The sequence below is a fragment of the Podarcis vaucheri genome (assembly GCF_965113315.1).
Source record: "Podarcis vaucheri genome assembly, chromosome: 2".
Taxonomy (NCBI): domain Eukaryota; kingdom Metazoa; phylum Chordata; class Lepidosauria; order Squamata; family Lacertidae; genus Podarcis; species Podarcis vaucheri.
Window position 1 is genome coordinate 36195698 of NC_138760.1, and position 18822 is coordinate 36214519.

Consider the following 18822-nt stretch of genomic DNA (forward strand, 5'->3'; position numbering starts at 1 on the left):
TGACTTTGTATAAGCCAGCTTCCTATGTTCCTAACCGCAAAGAACAGTTAACACCCAAACTGAACAAGGTGAGACTATTCCTCACCCAACTCCACTGGGTTACATTCCATCATCTACCAGGATGCATCTTAGAATGTCGCAAGCTCCAGATATTAATTTTAAAAAAATCTTACCTTGCTCCTTAAATCCATCGGTATTACACCCAGCATTGACTATAGTAGCGTAAACCCGTTTGGCTAGGGACTTCTTGGTCAGGAAAACAACTACAGCAGCTTCTGATCGGCAGTATCCATTCCCTGCAGAAATCCAGAGCCATGAGAAACACCATCAGCACCCCACATGTAATCCGCTTTAGATAGTTGGGTTTCTAGCCAAACTTTCTCAAGGTTGCTGAGCAAGCGAAACGCAAAAGCCAGCATCAAATAGCCCTTATTCATATTTAAAATGGCTGGGCACTCAAATACCTGCCAACCTACTTATTTTGAGAAAAGGCATCAAGACAAAGCAGATTTTATTTTATTTTATTAGATTTATATAGCACCCTTCATCATGAGATCACAGGGCGGTTCACAGAATATAGTAGAGTTACACAAGGCACATGTGTTTATCCTGATTTGTTTGCAGGGAGATCAGACAGTGTTGCCTATTTGATAAGCACTCACTCCTATTTGACCGTGTGGAAGTTAGATGACGTTGCATCAAAGTAAGAGTTGTTATTCCCCACTTTCCAGAACACTTTCTTTATCATACAAAAATCTGATCTTTTGGGGAAGCAGGTTGTGCAATATAATTGTGCAACCTGAATTAGCCGGTATGTGACTGAATTCCACCTGAAAATGACGACAAACTGGAAGTGCCCAGAGAAGAAGCGGAAGGAAGGAAGTCTTATATCTTGTTCGTTTAGTTTTTAAGTATTTCATTTCAAGGTATTTAAAAACCACTTAATGTTTTAAAAACTCCTGTGAGAACTACTTATAAGGCTCATAACAGCTTTACTGATTACATCTCATTATAATGCTCTGTTCAAATAAATTTGAGCACTTGAACTACTTGAATCAATAAGGTTAGCAGAAGAAAACAAATTAAACAAATTGTTGTCATATAAAATGTGGTAGTTTTAACAGTCTGTCTGTGTCTCACACTTTTCCTAGCAGTTCTTCTAAAGTAACAGTACTTCTGTTATTCATATATATAGCTGGTGATATATTTATTCCAGTATGTGGATTTGAGGTATTTGCTCCTGAAGTATTCTAACAGGCAGATTAAATGATTTAGAGAAAATATTGCAGGTGGCGCTGTGGGTTAAACCACAGAGCCTAGGACTTGCCGATCAGAAGGTCGGCGGTTCGAATCCCCACGACTGGGTGAGCTCCCGTTGCTGTGTTTTGTATGACATCACCCTCTAAGCTTCCCAGAAGTTATTTACCATATTTTTCGCTCCATAAGACACACCCGACCATAAGACGCACCTTGTTTTTAAGAGGAGGAAAACAAGAAACAAGAAAGCAACGTAAAGCCTCTTGAGCGAAGAGGCAGGAGTGCTCCGGCTGCACTCAAGAGGCTTTGCGTGGCTATCCCTGAAGCCAGGAGAGCGCACCGATCCCTCTTGCTCTTCTGGCTTCAGCGATAGCTGCGCAGTCTGCATTCGCTCCATAAGATGCACACACATTTCCCCTTACTTTTTAGGAGGGGGAAGTGCATCTTATAGAGCGAAAAATACGGTATTTATATCTCCCTAGTTTCTTATTAAAGAGCCAATCTTTTGGGAAAAGAACAGATTATTATTCTAAAATACAAAACAAAGCCATTAAAAGCAATTCATTATTGCAGAATAGGCTTGAAAGAACAGTGATGCCTTCTCTGTCTTTTCTGGAGACCAGTTAAACAGAAAGCTTTTAAAAACAGAGAATGAAGAAAGCGAAAACCAAACGGTTTAGCTACTGGAGGAGAACAAGCCATGCAACTGAACACTGCTGTTGTCAGTTCCGATATTTGTTATCCTGAAAAGAGCTGGGACTTCTTAATTTACCAAGAGAAGACCAAGATTTACACTCCCTCAAAAATGGGAGTGCTGCTGACTGCTTCCAAAACATGGCCGAATATGAAAACAAACCCCTTACCTGAAGCATCAAAGGATTTGCAAGCACCCTCTGGACTAAGCATGCCAAGCTTCATGAACTGCACAGAAGTGTTGGGCTTCAGTACGAGATTGACTCCGCCTACAAGGGCTGATTCGCATTGTCCACTGCGGATTGCTTTGTAAGCATTGTCCAGAGCAACGAGGCCAGAGGAACACGCTGTGTCGATGGACATACTTGGTCCTTTGGGAACGGAAAGAAAGAAGACAACAAGCCACCATCAGTTGTTTTGCCTTTTCAGCTTTCTCAAGGCCATAGTTTTTGTTCTCTTGGGGAACAAAGCCTTTAAGATGTGATAACAGGAGAGGCTTCTGTTTACAGAGAGGAAAGTTAACTATGGTGGCACATTAATTCCAGCCCTGGTTTGACCCACACATGCCTACTCATAAAGAGTTTCAATATATTTGTCAAGTGCTGTGATTCTCAACAATGCCATAGTAATTCACCCATTAGAATTTGCAAAACATCCATCAAGAATATATGCTCTTTGTACTGAAGACTTCTGCAGCACTGTTATGGATCCTGTTCACCTACATCACAAACTTTCCTGCATCTTCCCCTGTCTGACCAAATAACTGCCCTGCCATGAGATAATCGGTCCATTGGCCCTCCGTAGATGCAAACGTACCTTTGAAATCAAAGAAGTATGAAATTCTGTTGGCAAACATAGCACGTTGACAGCCAGTCATACTGTACCCCAGCAACTGTTCAGGGTCTACACTAAACGCTTCACCAGCTTCTGACCCACTCACACCAATCCACACTCCTGTGTCTGTGCCCCGAATGGAAGCTGGATTAATTCCTAAAAGGGGAGAAGGCCACCAAATGAAAGAAAATATTAGAAATATAATAAATATCATTGAATATTTGGAGGTGAGAAATGAAAAGCAGGGTGTGGAATTGTCAAAGAACGGATGAGGTCACTTGAAACATTTGACACTTAAGTGCTTGGTCCATGAACCAAAGGGTTGGGGCGGGGAGGAAACACAACCCACGACACAGAAGTAGGGACAAGAAGGGGGAGAAAGGCAGTTTATGAAAGATCTTAACTATTGTTGCTTGTAAGGAAAAGTGTGTATGATCACAGAACTGAGGCAACCATGGAACTCAGTCACATGATCCCTAAAGGTAAAGGTACCCCAGACCATTAGTTCCAGTCATGGCCGACTCTGGGGTTGCAGTGCTCATCTCGCTTTATTGGCCGAGGGAGCCGGCGTACAGCTTCCAGGTCATGTGGCCAGCATGACTAAGCCGCTTCTGGCGAACCAGAGCAGCACACGGAAATGCCGTTTACCTTCCCGCCGGAGCGGTACCTTTTTATCTGCTTGCAGTTTGACGTGCTATTGAACTGCTAGGTTGGCAGGAGCAGGGACTGAGCAACGGGAGCTCACCCTGTTGTGGGGATTCGAACCGCTGACCTTCTGATCGGCAAGTCCTAGGCTCTGTGGTTTAACCCACAGCGCCACCTGCGTCCCTCACATGACTAATAGGATGTGGGCAAGGATGGTGGGAAGAAGCTCACAGGTGTTGTCATTCTGTGTCACCTCTCATGCTAAGCTAAATCAATGGTCCAGAAGCAAAAAAAAAAAAAAAAAGACCATGGAGAAGCAAAGTGGCTGCAAGGTCCTCTCTGGGACGCCCAACATTTGTGTGTCCTCACTAAGCCAAGGTTTGGTTTAGTGTATCATATGAACCAGTCTATTATATTACTGAAATAGGTGCTTTGACTTTCTTTTTCCTGTTTGCAGTCTTTCTGATTGAAAGTGGTATATAAATACTTGGAATCTTTAAAAAAAACGCAACTATATAAACATGGTCCTTCCCTCACGGCCTTTTGAGTACAAAGTTTTCTTGGCAGAAATGACCTGAAGCAAAGAGACAGGCAAAAATTACAACTTTACCCCACATTGTTTCCTGAAATATGCAGTGAATTGCTGAACAGGGGGTGGAGAGTATGTTAAATGGGAAATGTGTTCAAAGAGCACAAGACAACAAGCCAATGCATGATGCCCCTGCTGACTATAAAAAATGTTGGCGAACGTGATCCTCTTTCTCTCTAAAGCAGATTATGACGCCCATCTGTGACATATAGGAGAAAATGTGTGAAATGAACCTAATTCTTAAGATAATTGAATCTTATTTTATTTTTTGTAGGAAGCATTGAAGCTTGCAAGAAAAGGAACCAGCATATAAACAGTATATGGAAGCCCAGCCGGATATGGGCAGGATATAAACAAAACAAAACAAAACAAAACAAAACAAAACAAAACAAAACAAAACAAAACAAAACAATTAACAAAACATAGAATAAGAACATAGGCCCACCAATGCATTTCAACTTAGCTTCCTAAAAAATGGAAGTGTTGTCTCTGCCAGCCATGAGATTTCAAAAAGTTTTATCTAAACTTTCCACATTATTGGAAACTCTAATGTCTCCATTTTACACCAATGAGCAGGAAGGCTTCATTTGGAGGACATAGGAAAAGAGGTTGGAAAACGTGTCTTCAAGAGATCCCAGGAGCTCTGTCAGAGAGGGACGTGTCAGCTGTGGACACATTTCCTAACATGTCTTTTCAACACTGCTACCCGTCGTTACTGATACCGGTTATTAGTGTTGCTAATACTTTTGTATAATCTTTCTTTCACTGTCAAAATTGCAAGAAGCATGTTGCAACGGGAACTTTGCAAAGGTGTGACACTAATTTCAAAAGACACAGAAATGTCAAGGCCTTCACTACAGTGGTTTCATCATTTAGTTCCAAGGTAAGTTTATCAAAATGCATGGTCATGGTGTTCTGACAAACAATAGAAGCTAGATCTCTCGGCAAAGGCCTGGATTTAACTAAACTGCTGTGCTTAGCAGAAGCCAGTGCAAGGGCTCCCACTAGCACAACAGGGTTTCCTCCCCTCTTCCCCCTAATTTGCTCCAATGGATCATGTACACCCCAGAAAAGCACATGGGGGGTAACAATCAGAAGAGTGCAACACTGAATTCCTCCAAAAGTCTCTTTTGTTTTTAAAAACTGCCAACCCTCATGTCACAGAGTGGGGAAAGTCATATTTAGATTATTTCTTCTAGATTTGGAAGCCAGAATAAACCTGGGCAGTGTACAGAATATTTTTGCTTCGGTTCCCTGCCCCAACCCATGTCCCCCTACAGATATGCTGTCCTGAAAACAAAGTTTGGTGTGCTTTGGGTCTGTAAATAGTTTACGTGATCTTGTGCAAGCGACACAATTTGTACACGGTTGATTTGCATGTTAATAGGACTTTTGGAGCAGAATTCTAGAACTCTTTGCTCACCGCCATCTAAAATGGCCTCGTACGAGACTTCCAGCAGCAGTCGGAGCTGAGGGTCCATCGTGTGAGCTTGCTTTGGGTGAACTCCAAAAAAGGAGGCATCAAACTTGCTGATGTCCTTGAGCTTCCCATTTCTCCTGGGCAGTCCGTAAAGTCCTGAAATTTCAAAAGAAGAAAGAAAAATCACATCACGTCTTCTGTGATTAGAAATTGCATCTTGGTTGTGCTGCTAATAAATAAATAAATAAATAAATAAATAAATAAATAAATAAATAAAATTATAATTTATTATTTATACCCCACCCATCTGGCTGAGTTTCCCCAGCCACTCTGGGCAGCTTCCAATTGAATGTTAAAAAAATACAGCATTAAATATTAAAAACGTCCCTAAACAGGGCTGCCTTCAGATGTCTTTTAGAGATAAGATAGCTACTTATTTCCTTCACATCTGGTGGGAGGATGTTCCACAGGGCGGGTGCCACTAACGAGAAGGCCCTTTGTCTGGTTTCCTGTAACCTCACTTCTCACAATGAGGGAGCCGCCAGAAGGCCCTCGGCGCTGGATCTCAGTGTCCTGGCTGAACGATGGGGGTGGAGATGCTCCTTCAGGTATACAGGACCAAGGCCGTTTATTATGTATAACACTGCTATTTCTACATCACTTCTTCTGTGATTAGAAATTGCATCTTGGTTGTGCTTATTATGTATGCCACTGCTATTTCTATTTGCTATTGCGCAAAACTTCTTGCAGAGTTGCTTATATCATCTGGAGAGTTTGCAAAAGCACCATAGTTTAATTAGGTGTTTTTTTGGTAAAGGGAGACACCATGGAACTTATTTTCCTATTCTCCAAGCTTGTATGTGTTATTTGCTTTCTATTTATACAGGGGGGAAAGCTGGACAAAGATTTGGTTGGATTAATTTAGAACAGTGGTTCCCAACCTTTTTTTGGCCATGCCCCACCTAAGCATCTCTAAAATCCTTATTGCCCCCCACCCCATGACATATAATTTTTATTATTCAAAAGGTGAACTCCTATTCATATGGAGGAAGCGTAAAAGGCCATTCACTGTTAGTAGCTCATTCTCGAATTGCCACCCTTAAAAAACAAATTGCCCCCCTATGGGGCGTGTGCCCCATGTTGGGAACAACGGATTTTGATGGATTCAACCTCTGAGGCAGAAGTTCCCGCTGAAGTCACTTTCAGCTATACAGTGGTGCCTCGCAAGACGAAATTAATCCATTCCGCGAGTCTCTTCGTCTTGCGGTTTTTTCGTCTTGCGAAGCACGGCTATTAGCGGCTTAGTGGCTATTAACAGCTTAGCGGTTTAGCGGCTTTAAGAAAAAGGAAACAAACTCGCAAGACGTTTCATCTTGCGAAGCAAGCCCATAAGGAAATTCGTCTTGCGGAACAACTCAAAAAACGGAAAACTCTTTCGTCTTGCGCGTTTTTCGTCTTGCGAGGCATTCGTTTTGCGAGGTACCACTGTATAGTCAAGGACATCCAGGAATGCAGATGAGAGCACAGGAATTTGACAATGGTTCCTGTTCCTTAAAGGTCATACAACTCAATAACCCTTAGAGTTTATCTTTCCAATGTTTCTGTTTCTCCTGACAACAACAACTTAATATTTGTATCCCACCCATATGACTGGGTTGCCTCAGCCACTCTGTGCGGCTTCCAGCATATATAGATAAAGGTAAAGGGACCCCTGACCGTTAAGTCCAGTCGCAGACGACTCTGGGGTTGCGGTGCTCATCTCGCTTTATTGGCCGAGGGAGCTGGCGTACAGCTTCCGGGTCATGTGGCCAGCATGACTAAGCCGCTTCTGGCGAACCAGAGCAGCGCACGGAAACGCCGTTTACCTTCCAGCCGGAGCATTATCTATTTATCTACTTGCACTTTGACGTGCTTTCGAACTGCTAGGTTGGCAGCAGGGACCGAACAACGGGAGCTCACCCCGTCGTGGGGATTCGAACTGCTGACCTTCTGATTGGCAAGCCCTAGGCTCAGTGGTTTAGACCACAGCGCCACCCGTGTCCCTTCCAGCATATATAAAGCATAGTAAAACATTAAACTTTAAAAAGCTTTCCCATATAGGGCTGCCTTCAGATGTTATACTCCTTAACATCTGATGGGAGGACATCCCACAGGGAGAGTGCCACTACCGAGAAGGCCATCAAGATCACTAGACCTACCTGGTTTCCATCTCCGGTCATCTTCTGTGACCATGTCCACTCCATTGATCAAATTTTCCCAAAACTCTTGCAAGTTTTCTGATTCTGGCAGCTTCCCTGCTATGCCTGCAACCACCACTTCCTCCATCTCTCAACTCGTCTCTAGACAGCAAGTGGAGAAGAGAAAAATCAGGCCTATGCAGCAATAATGAATCACGCAAGAAAATTACAATGCACTTGTTAAAAAAACAAATATATAATTACCAGGGAAACACCGGGCAAATTAATTTCATATACCGGTACTTTTAAGCAGCAGATCAGATTCTTTTAAAGATATACCTGTAGAACAGACCACATGAGAGCTATTTTATGAGCAGATGTGGTCTTTTATATACCAGCGGTCTTGGGGATCCTGGATGCTAGTGCTGAACTCAAAGTAACTCAATAAACAGCAAGGAACAAAAACTTCTGGAAAGCTACTGGTGCAACAACACAGTGAATGAAATTATTCAACTAGAGATAGAAGAAGGCTTTAGCTTAAGGAGTTCGTGATTCATAACATCTAATAATTCCATATCATGGGTGGAACCCAACGTAGTAGTACGGCAATTTTTCTACCTGTACCATGATTTCTATCTGTGCAGCTGAACGTTCTCTCCCTTTCCTCCTCCCATGCACAGCCTAAATTTGTGCCATGAGGGCCCCCACCCATGATTCAATATCAATATGTAGGTGGCACCACTTGGGGCATCTTGTAACACTTGGGAAAAGCCTTTCAACACCTTGGCCAAGAATCCACCCTGTCATGTCTAATACTTCCATCAATAGTAACAGGGTCAAACATATTGCAGTGGCTTCCATCCTGACCAGTGCTCCTGAGGGACTGTCCTTTTCTAAATAATTTTATTAATTTTAGTTTGCTGTAGTCAGATAACTGCAAATTTAGCAATGTAGCAAAGGGGCACACATCTGGCTGTATGTGAATTTTGTGCTACCAGTGATGAATTGACCGAGATATTATTGGGCAGCAAGTGATTTTTGCTTTAGTGTGTTGTGGGATTAATATTACTATTGAGCACATCACTTGCTGAATAATGGATATATACTGAATAGCGCTAGTCAGGCACTGAGCAGTAACATCTTTATGTTTAGGTGCCTACTGAAGGCATGTTTATTCAAGAAGGCTTGCTCCGATGGATGACCCAATAATTTACAGAATACCGATTGCATACTTGCAGATATGGTTTTGTTGTTTTCTAGCATTTGTAAGATGTTGTTTTCTTGGATGGGATCTAACTAAAATGAGTTCTGTCAACAGAATCCCACACAAGAACTGCTTGCACAGTGGGGTTCCCTCTCTCTTCCCCCACATGTGCCCCCCCCAAAAATGGGGGGGGGGAGTCAGGAGAACCTCCAAAACAGCATGCAGGGGGACGAAAGGGGAGAGTGCTCCATCTGACAAGCCAAAATGCTTGCTCTGGTGGAACGATTGTCAGAGTGCAACGTTGAAGTGCTCCCGATGTTTTAAGAGCTTTTAAGAAACGATTTCAGAAACTGGGCACTGTGTTTTATCATCTCGTACACTGCTTTGATGAACTCTAGCCATGAATCAGTTTGTAATTTCCCCCCTAGTTGCTGCTGTTGCTATAGACGTTGTCAGCAAATAAAACAACAAAGCAGGTTGACAATCCAGATAATAAAATTCAACATAACATTTTGGTGATCTGTGACATACCTAAAGGTATGGAGGGAAAATATTTGCTTTTAAATAGTGAGGTAGTATATTTTAGTATAGAATAACATAGTTTATATTTAGTTCTGAATGCTAAGGAACCAGTCCAAAACACTTTTTTTTTTGGGGGGGGGACGAGCTTGACAATAAATCCTTCGGCTATAAAACTATTGCAGTTCTCCCTTCAATCTCTCTGAGCAAGTTTAAATCATTGAAAGCTATTGTTGCTACTCTTCACCAGACTGTAGGTAGGACTTCCTAGAAGAGATAGTCAGAGATAAAAAGGCAAAACTAACTGTTGTAGTGAAAGCTAAGTGATAAAGAAGTAAAAGAGGCGCAGCCAGATTCCTTGGCTTCCTTTCCTTGCTTGTAGTGATTCAGAGCAGAGATTTGCTCTGGAGGGCAGAGCTGAGCTTAGAGCTAAAAGTGGGAAGTAGAGTGAAGCAGTGTGAGAATGAAGAGACTGAGCCTTTCTAGGTCTCACGCCATTCTATGGGTACCACCAAATGTCCTTTTTATTGTGCTTACATTATACGATTTGTGCTGATGATGGTACTGAGGTGGTTACACGCAATCCCACCTTCAATAATGCTTATGCTTGCAAAAGTTCTAGGGTGATCATACCACTTCGTTTCCAATGACTGTATGTCCTGTAGCTTTCGGCTGAAATCCTGTCATACCACAAATATTCTGAGCACTTTTTTGGGGAGGGGGTCCCTCTTTTGTTGTTATAGTACAAGAATGCCCCTCCAGATGAAAACAGTACAGTAAAATATGTAAGAATGTCTTTTGAAGATAAGCTCATTTAAGGCCAAATGGAAGAGCAATGGAAATGCATAACTGAAGCAGTGGCGTAGCGTGGGTTGTCAGCACCCGGGGCAAGGCAAGTAATTTGCGCCCCCTAACCCGTGGATTTGCGCCCCCTAACCCTAGCCCCCAGATGTTGCGCCCGGTGCGGCCGGCCTCCCCTGCACCCCCCACGCTACGCCACTGAACTAAAGACTATAATTCCGATCATAATCAGTAAGCTGCAAGCCTGTTCCTGTTGAGGTTGGTATAAAAACACCCCCCTTAATTTTAATGGAACAGGACTGCAGTCTTCAATAATTATCAGTAACAATTATATCCTTACATTCATCTATCAGGAAACTCCTTTCCCTTTCCTATGTAGGAAAGTATTCAATTCATACAATGGCATCTAAATACAGTCATACCTCGGGTTACGAACACTGCGGGTTGCGCGTTTTTGGGTTGCGGACCGCGCCAAACCCGGAAGTACCAGAACGGGTTACCTCTGGGTTTCGGTGCTCGCGCATGCGCAGAAACACAAAATGATGTCACACGCGTGCACAGAAGCACTGAATCGCATCATGTGCGTGTGCAGACGCAGCGCTGCAGGTTGAGAATATGTCTCCCGCATGGATCATGTTCGCAACCTGAGGTATGACTACAGCAATTTAGCTTTATTTCTGTGCTGGCTTGTCCTGTTTGGGACATTCAAATGGACATCCATCATGCCAGCAGCACAGCAGGGTCACTGCTCAGCCCCATAAGAAGGCGACTCACGCCTACACTGAAGTATGTTCAGAGATCTCCTTCACATGAGGGGACTCCGATTGGTCCACTGATGCCCCCTCACACATGAAAGAGCTTTAAATGCATATGTTGGTACACACAGATTCCCAAGCTCGCCAAGGATACAGCTGGTGCGTGTGGGGGCTGTCTCATGCTGCCCTATAGCCCCCCCCCACTCCTTGTTGTTTAGTGGCATCAATTACACCTTGAATGACCAAAGATTGATTGTTCAGTCACAGGTGTCAACTGTTCTTCTGTAAGATACAGTGGGTGGAATTCAACACAGTGAACATCCAGATTTCTCCCCTGTTCCCCCTGAATTTGGGGAGCAGGGAGTCCCCTGACACACTCCAGAGACCATTTTTGGGGTGTGGGGCACATGAGGGAAGGGGGGGGGAATGGAAGTCCTTGCACAAAGCTAATGGTGTTGGTTAAGTTGATCCTACATTATATCCCACCTTTCCTCTAAGGCGTTCAAGGTGCATAAATGGTTCTTCTCCATTTTGCCCTCACAAGAACCTTGTGAGTTGGGGCAACTCACTACCTCTGAGCTTAGCCTTTTTCATGGGGTTCATTTGGAGGTAAATGAGGAGAAAAACCATGTACACCACCTTGAGCTCCTTAAGAGAAAGGAGTGGGATATAAATCCAATAAATAAAGAGTCCAGGGGTAGGGTGAGGCCTGTGACTTCCAGATACTGTTGGAGCTACAACTCTACAATTCTGTGAGTCTATGGATTCTCATCAGCCTTGGCTGGCATGGCCAGTAGTGGGGACTTGGACTGTGAAGATCCAAATTCAAATCTGCACTCAACCTTGGGCCAGTCACTGTCTCTCGGCCTAACAAACCTGACAGGGTTGCATGGGGATAAAATGGGTGGAGAACCATGCATGCCTCCTTGAGCTCCTTGGAGAAAAGGTGGTAAGTAAATCTTCCTAGGTACAGTATTCTTTCTCTGGTGTCCACAAGACATTTAAAATCATTCAGACAGCAGAACAGAGCAATAATGAAGAGCTCCCTGTTGTACAGTATAGAATTTAAAGACAGCATGAAGGTACATTATTTAATGGAAGTGCTATCATCCTAATTTAAAGCAGCAAGCGATTCTACTCACAGTAAATTCCTAATCAGATGTACCATTGATCATCTGCACATCCCATTCTTCTGGTTGTGCCTTTGAAAGCCTAGCCTTTTATTTTCACATCCTACGCTCCAGACAACTGGGTCATTTCAAAAATCTGATCTAGTGATCCCGATAATGATCATGGGTGGGCAAACTAAGGCCCGGGGGCTGGATTCAGCCCAATCGCCTTCTAAATCCGGCCCAGGAATCAGCATGTTTTTACATGAGTAGAATATGTCCTTTTATTTAAAATGCATCTCTGGGTTATTTGCAAGGCATAGGAATTCGTTCATCCCCCCCCCCAAAAAAATAGTCCAGCCTCCCACAAGGTCTGAGGGACAGTGGACCAGCCCCCTGCTGAAAACATTTGCTGACCCCTGCTCTTGATGTTGTAGGAATACAGCTCTAATCAGCCCCAGGCAGCAGGGCCAATATGTTGTCGTTCAGCAACATCTGAAGGGCACAGTACTAACTCCCTCTATAAAGTGAATGATTTGCCTCTGAGGGAAGCAACGTTTCTGTACTTTGGATCATATGTATCAGAATAAAGCTGAGAAATACTGATCAGCTCAGAATATATGAACTGAGATGGCCAAGGGGAAGAGATATTACAAAGATAAAGCAGAAATCTTTCTATCAACCTCAGTGATACAATGAAAGACAAGGCAGAGGGAGAGTGGGATGCTAGCTACGGTAATTAAACACAGGCTGAAGACCAGATAATTATTTTTTCAGAGAGCTGAAAGTGCTATGAAGTAGGCACTGTACAACCATTTCACTGTCAGGTCTGGAAAGTGGGTTTGCTAGGTGCTTTTAGTGTTTCAGGACCAGACCCCATTGCATGCTCAGTCACATGTAGTTTCACACTCATAAATACTGTCCTGCCTTTCAAAAGTGGTTCCTTTCTGGTTTTCTGCTTGCAACCTATTCCTTCATCAATCTGATTTTACAGAGTTGCTTAAAATTATCAATCCAACATCAGGTTTATTCACAGTGTGAACGTGAGTATCCGTCCCGTTGTAATTGCAGTCTAATTATATCAGAATGGTGCAAGAGAGAGAATATGAATATTCAGGGTGGAGCAGAGGCCAGGTATGAAATGTGAGTTTGAAGCAAGGGCAGCTATATCATTAGGTGAAATGATGTTGTCGTCTCGTGCAGCAGATGAGCAATGGCACTTGGCCACCACTTTCTCCATCCATTTCTTCCCTGTGTCTTCTTGGCCTAGTTTTACTTGCTGGTGAATAGCTCACAGATGTCTGCCATAGACGGCGATGCTCCTGCTGCAGCTGCTGCCCAGTGCCACTTCCTCAGATAGTGAGTGTGGCAAGCTACACATGCTCTGTTGAGTCTGTCTTTGTTAGCCTGGCAACCCTTCAGCTTACTTTTCTGCTCTTCTCCAAAATGGGAAGGCGGGAGAAGAATAGCTTGTCCATCTGTTCATTGGCCAACTGTCCAGGCAAACAATTGGCTGATGGGGGTCCAGCAACACAGCAAGACACATCACATGCTGCATTGTGTCATGGGTGCTGCAGTGGGTGCAGCAGAAACCACCCATCACTCATGCTGGAGGGAGAAGAGTAGAGATGGCAGAGCAGACAGACACCAGTCACCCAGGCATCCTCTGAGCCAAAACACTGCCATGTGAGCCAAGTAACCAGTTGAGGGGCAGGGTAGGACTGGGCAAGAGTGTTAGAGGCAGATGTTGGGTACACAGTGCCTGTGATGTTGTCTGGGATGAGATGAGGGGCAATTTAGTTTAGGGGGGGACGGACATGAATAAGGACATTACAGAGGTGCATAAAATCATGCACGGTGTTAAGAAAGTGGATAGAGAGACATTTTCCTCCCTCTACCATAATGCTAAACCAGAGATTATCCAATGAAGTTGCACATTGGAATATTCGGGACGGACAAAGGGAAGCTCTTCTTCACACACAGTGCAAAATGTTCCTTGGGAAAAGGGATTGTGAAACCACTCTAGGAATTGTGAAGGACACAGAGGTCTCCCAACAACTCTCAGCACCCTTCACAAACTACAGCTCCCAGGATTCTCTGAGAGAATATGACTATTTGAAGTAACGTCACGGTGCCTTAAATTTATAGTGTGACTGTGGCCTAGGGCACAGACCAGAGGATGGGCAGTTAATTTACAGCATTTGCTTAAGCACACATATGCTTAAGTGAGTACAAATAAGTATTACAGTAATTATGTTGCTTCTGAGGGCAGGTTTGCATAAGCAGTCCACAGCAACCCCAGGTATGCATTAAGATGGATAACAGAATATAGGTGAGAAGCAGTTCTCATAGTCATAGCAGCACTTTATGACTGGAGGCATAATGATCAACTATCCATCCTAGCTTGGTTCATATTTTACATTTGCCAAAGTGAGCAGGCATTCAATGAGCATTTGAGAACTCTTCATGAACAGAGGAAAGCGTCTATGAAGTAGTCCTCAGCATTTCCTCCCATAGTGTTCCTTTGTGACTGGCCTTTCTGCCGAATTTCACTTCTTCTTTTCCTATTGACTTTGTCAATAAATTTAAATGATCGCTGTTATGCAAAAGGACCTTGCAACACACCTAGACAGCCTTTGGACTACTTTTGCATGCGTTGAGATTTCTGTAATATCCAGTGCAGTATTACACAGAGCTCTCTCCAATACGGATTTCTGCATTTTCTGATCTGAAATCATCCAAAGGAGGCCACACCATTGCAAGAGGGTACCTTATTTACACAGTATTTGTGCAGCCTTGTGGCACTGTGCTAACTCATTTATCATCCATAATAACCAGTCATTCTCACTGGCATTATGCACTAGTACCTACTTGTTTCATCACAGCACTTTGAGTACACTCATCGTACATTAACTACGCACTTAGTCTTTTCTTGTGATTGTGCTACAAAAGGCCATTTTAAGTGCATTTCAACAGGTTGCTTGTAATTCATTAAGTCTCTCCCCCTCCCATTGTTTCTTTTCTTAACTGGAGGATATTTTAAAGATGTGTACTGAAATTCATTTCAAGACTGTGGCTGTGTTTTGACATCATTTCAAGACTGTGGCTGTTTTTGACATCATTTCAAGACTGGCTGTGTTTTGACATCACTATAAACCATGGTTTATTATGTTGTGAATGAGCCTAACCTCCCCTGAGCTTTCGGGCTCCCTTCTCCAGCACTGCTGTGAGGGGAATTTCAGATATGTTCACTTTCACTTAATCAGTATTTAGCCCATTTTCATTTAGCTAGTTTCATAAACTATGGCTTGAAGGAGGTTGTTTCAAACAAATCATTGTTAAAATTAACCATAGTTTGTCGGGATTAGGCAATGCAACAAGTTGTGGTTAAACAAAAATGCAAGCAAAGGTTTCCAGTCATCTCCTGGTGGTTGCACTGGGGACAGGGGAAACCTCCTGAGTCCAGGGGAAGACCGTAGGACATTGTGGTCCTAAGAAACCATGATTTATCTTTATTATGATATCTCAACACAGCCACACACTGTCCTTTCCAAATTATTCTGCTCCCTCTGAGAAGGGACATCCATCATGGCACATAATGAAGGTATGGATTGTTAAACCAAACCAAACCAAACCAAACCAAACCAAACCAAACCAAAGGACTTTAAATAATTAAAGATAACACACTTCTATGTGTACATTTTGAACCTCTTTGTTGTAAGCATGTTCACTTCGGGGGCATGGAAAAATTATGTGCTTATTTTGTAGTGTCAGATCAGTGGTTCCTAACTTTGTTTTTATTAAAGGGACTCACCAGCTGAGCGTTGTCTTTGGCAGCCAATCTCTTTATACTGACCTGTGACCATGCAGGGTGGCCAGGTGACGAAGAGGTCAGGGCTCCTGCACCTCTGATAGTTGCATCAAAGGGAGAGTTTCAGCAGGTGTAACTTGTCATGCAATGTATACATGCCAATATCCTCTGTTCTTCTACAGAGTTACGCACTGTTCTCTTTTATATGCAGCCTCCAGTGACCATGAATACGCTCACAAAAGCCACTTCCTCCTACCCATAAGTCTCCAGTTAAATTAAAATGCTTGAATGTATAGTGTGATCCTAGCTATGTTAACTTAGAAGGAAGTCCCAATGATTTCAGCTGGTTTCACTTGTTCACAGCCAATGCTCTAATCCAGGGTTTCCCAAATTTAGGCCTCCAGCTGTTTTTGGACTAAAAATCCCATCATCCTTGACCACTGGTCCTGCTAGCTAGGGATGATGGGAGTTGGAGTCCAAAAACCACTGGAGAACCAAGTTTGGGAAACCCTGCTCCAATCCTAAACAGACTTTTTAGAGTAAACTCAAAGGGATATGCTCCTGAGTTACCATGCATAGGACTGGGCTGGTACAGTGTAATTCTGTGTTCGGGATTCTTGCTTGCACAAAAGTAAATTCCGTTGTGTGAAATGGGGCTTATTCAATCATTGTGTTTAGGATTGTGGCCTGATTTTTCATTTTGGTACCACAAATTCCTGGGCTAGCACATAAATACTTGGGACAGGACATAGCAATAGTTCCTCTAGCTTAGTTTAACAAAACGTGGGTGCATTTGGGCTTAAATGTGAACTTTAAGCAAACATAAATGAAATGTAAAGAATTAAATAAATAAAACCAATACAACAAGCGTTTACTCTAACACAGCAAGCAGATCCATCAGGATAAGTGCACCAGTCTCACAGAAGTCAACGGCAGTTCTACCATTTTACTTTTAAGGTCAACCTTGACTGAATTGCTTGTAAATCGAGAGATTAAACTCTTTGCCTCAATTTGTTTCAGTGGGAGAAAGGGAACTTTTGTCACCAGTGCAAGTTGCAGTACTTCTCAGTTCCTATAGACATTAAATAAATGTTCGTTGTTTTTCGATTGTTCTAAGCAAGGTTGAGAACGTATGACAAAAAGGGAAATATTCTGACTTCCTTGGTTTGGAATCTTACTTCAGACACTTAGGACAACAGTTTTGAGGATAAGCACACAAAAAACACAGACAAGGACAACTTTGCCACGGAGCTGGGTTAGCAAAGGGGGGCGTGGTACTAGTTACCCTCTATGATTTAAAATATCTAGTAAGATAAATTGCTGTACGGCACTTTTTGTCTTTAAATTCTCCATGTTGCATGACTATTTACCGTATAAAGTAATTTAAAAAACAGAGAAATAAGAGAACTACCTTATTTTACCTGTTTTTATGCAAGTCTGAATAAAATTAACAGGCTATAATACAAATAGCTCGAATTGCATTACAACTGCATCCCTTAGCTCTGAGATGGACAGAGTAAGGCTGTAGGATCATACTGCCAAGCTGAGGAATATGAATACAAGGTTACATTACGGGAACAATAGAATAATCACAGGCTCTGTGAATGTCCTGAAACAAAGAGAAAATCCTTCCCAATGCTGAGCAGAAATTGCTGACTTTTATTAGCTACCTGAGAAGAAGTGAAAGACTTGGGTTGCAAGTGACGAAGTAGAAACTATCTGGTGTCCTCATTTCCTAATGTCACAATAGAGCAGAGAATATCCAGTGCATGTCATATACCTTCCAAACTCTTATCTCCTTCTCTGTGCTTCTGCATATTAAAGGTAAGAGCTGGAAATTAAGGGGGGAGAGAACCCCCCGTTTTTACCTAGATCTGCTGAAATAATGGGCTTCAGTGTGCCAGTGTAACTGTCCTCCTTGCCTGGTATCAAAATGGCTGGATGCAGAACACTTACAATGCAGCAAGGCTTAGCCTCCATCTCCCTTATTGCCAAACACTCCTCCCCCTTTTTATTCCATAACCTCAATACCGGGGGGAAACCATACCTCAAATTAACTTCACTGCTACCACATTACATCACAAAATTTCAAAGGCAGCAATTTACCTCTGCAATTTTATTCTGTCGTTAATTAAAAAATAATAAAATTAAATTTAAAAAACACACACTGTTGTTGTTTTAATCTCCAGAGCCACAGCTTTTGTTCGTTCCCCACAGAGCTGGCTATCAAAATGGAGAACCAAAACCTGAGCTAGCATCGGAAGCTTCTCCGGTGTTACTTCTGAAAGATGTTGCGCTCAAGCCGCATAGCCACCCGATCCCACCCGCCTGCGCCTCCAAGGCCTCCTCCGGGTCCGAGCTGATTTCACTTGGGAAGGCTCATCCAACACCTGAAAATGGATGTCGCCTCCGATTTCGAAGACGGGCCCGGACGACCTATTCAAAACGGACGTATTTCAGTCTGCCTAGATTTACACAACCCTATTTGCATAAGGAGGGTGGAAAAATGAAAACGCATTTAGAGATCTGGTGCCGCCAAGGCCGGTTCCCCTCCCCCACGCCGGGAGAGGAGGAGGAGAAGGAAGAGATCATGGCTGCTTCCAAAGGGGCCAAACCAGCCCCAGCGGGCAAAGGCACCGAGGGCACCCAGAGGGCCCCCATCAAGCCGAGGACAGCCCCTAGAGGCGCCCCAAAGTGCGCAGCAGCTCTAGCCGGCTGCTCCGTTTCATTCATACAAGCGCCATCCGGAGAGGAGGAGCGCTGCCTCTCCCTCCATCCCGGCAACCCGAGCCGGTTACCTGCTCAGGTCCTTGAGATCGGGCAGCCACCGCTGGAAGGTGATCGGCGAAGGAGGCGCGCTGAAAAGCCCCGCTGCTGCTGCTGCTACGCTGCCGGCCGCCAAGTCCCTGGCCGCCAAGTCCCTCTCTCCCTCCTCGTCGGTGCCCGATGCGTAACTGAGGCTGCCCGCGCCGCCTATCTGCGCTCCGCGTCCCTTTCTCACTGTCTCC

At 43.6% G+C, this 18822-nt stretch overlaps 1 protein-coding gene across 1 annotated transcript in view; it reads right to left on the reverse strand.

Moving 5' to 3' along the window:
- FASN (fatty acid synthase) overlaps positions 1-18822 on the reverse strand; it is a 58056-nt gene extending 39234 nt beyond the window's left edge. Inside the window, exons 1-6 of the mRNA XM_082211003.1 lie at positions 18613-18822; positions 7637-7777; positions 5442-5594; positions 2767-2940; positions 2121-2321; positions 174-296 (exon numbers count right to left, since the gene is read on the reverse strand). Coding sequence (XP_082067129.1) covers positions 174-296; positions 2121-2321; positions 2767-2940; positions 5442-5594; positions 7637-7763 — 778 coding nt within the window. The 5' untranslated portion in view covers positions 7764-7777; positions 18613-18822. The remainder of the gene's footprint in view (positions 1-173; positions 297-2120; positions 2322-2766; positions 2941-5441; positions 5595-7636; positions 7778-18612) is intronic.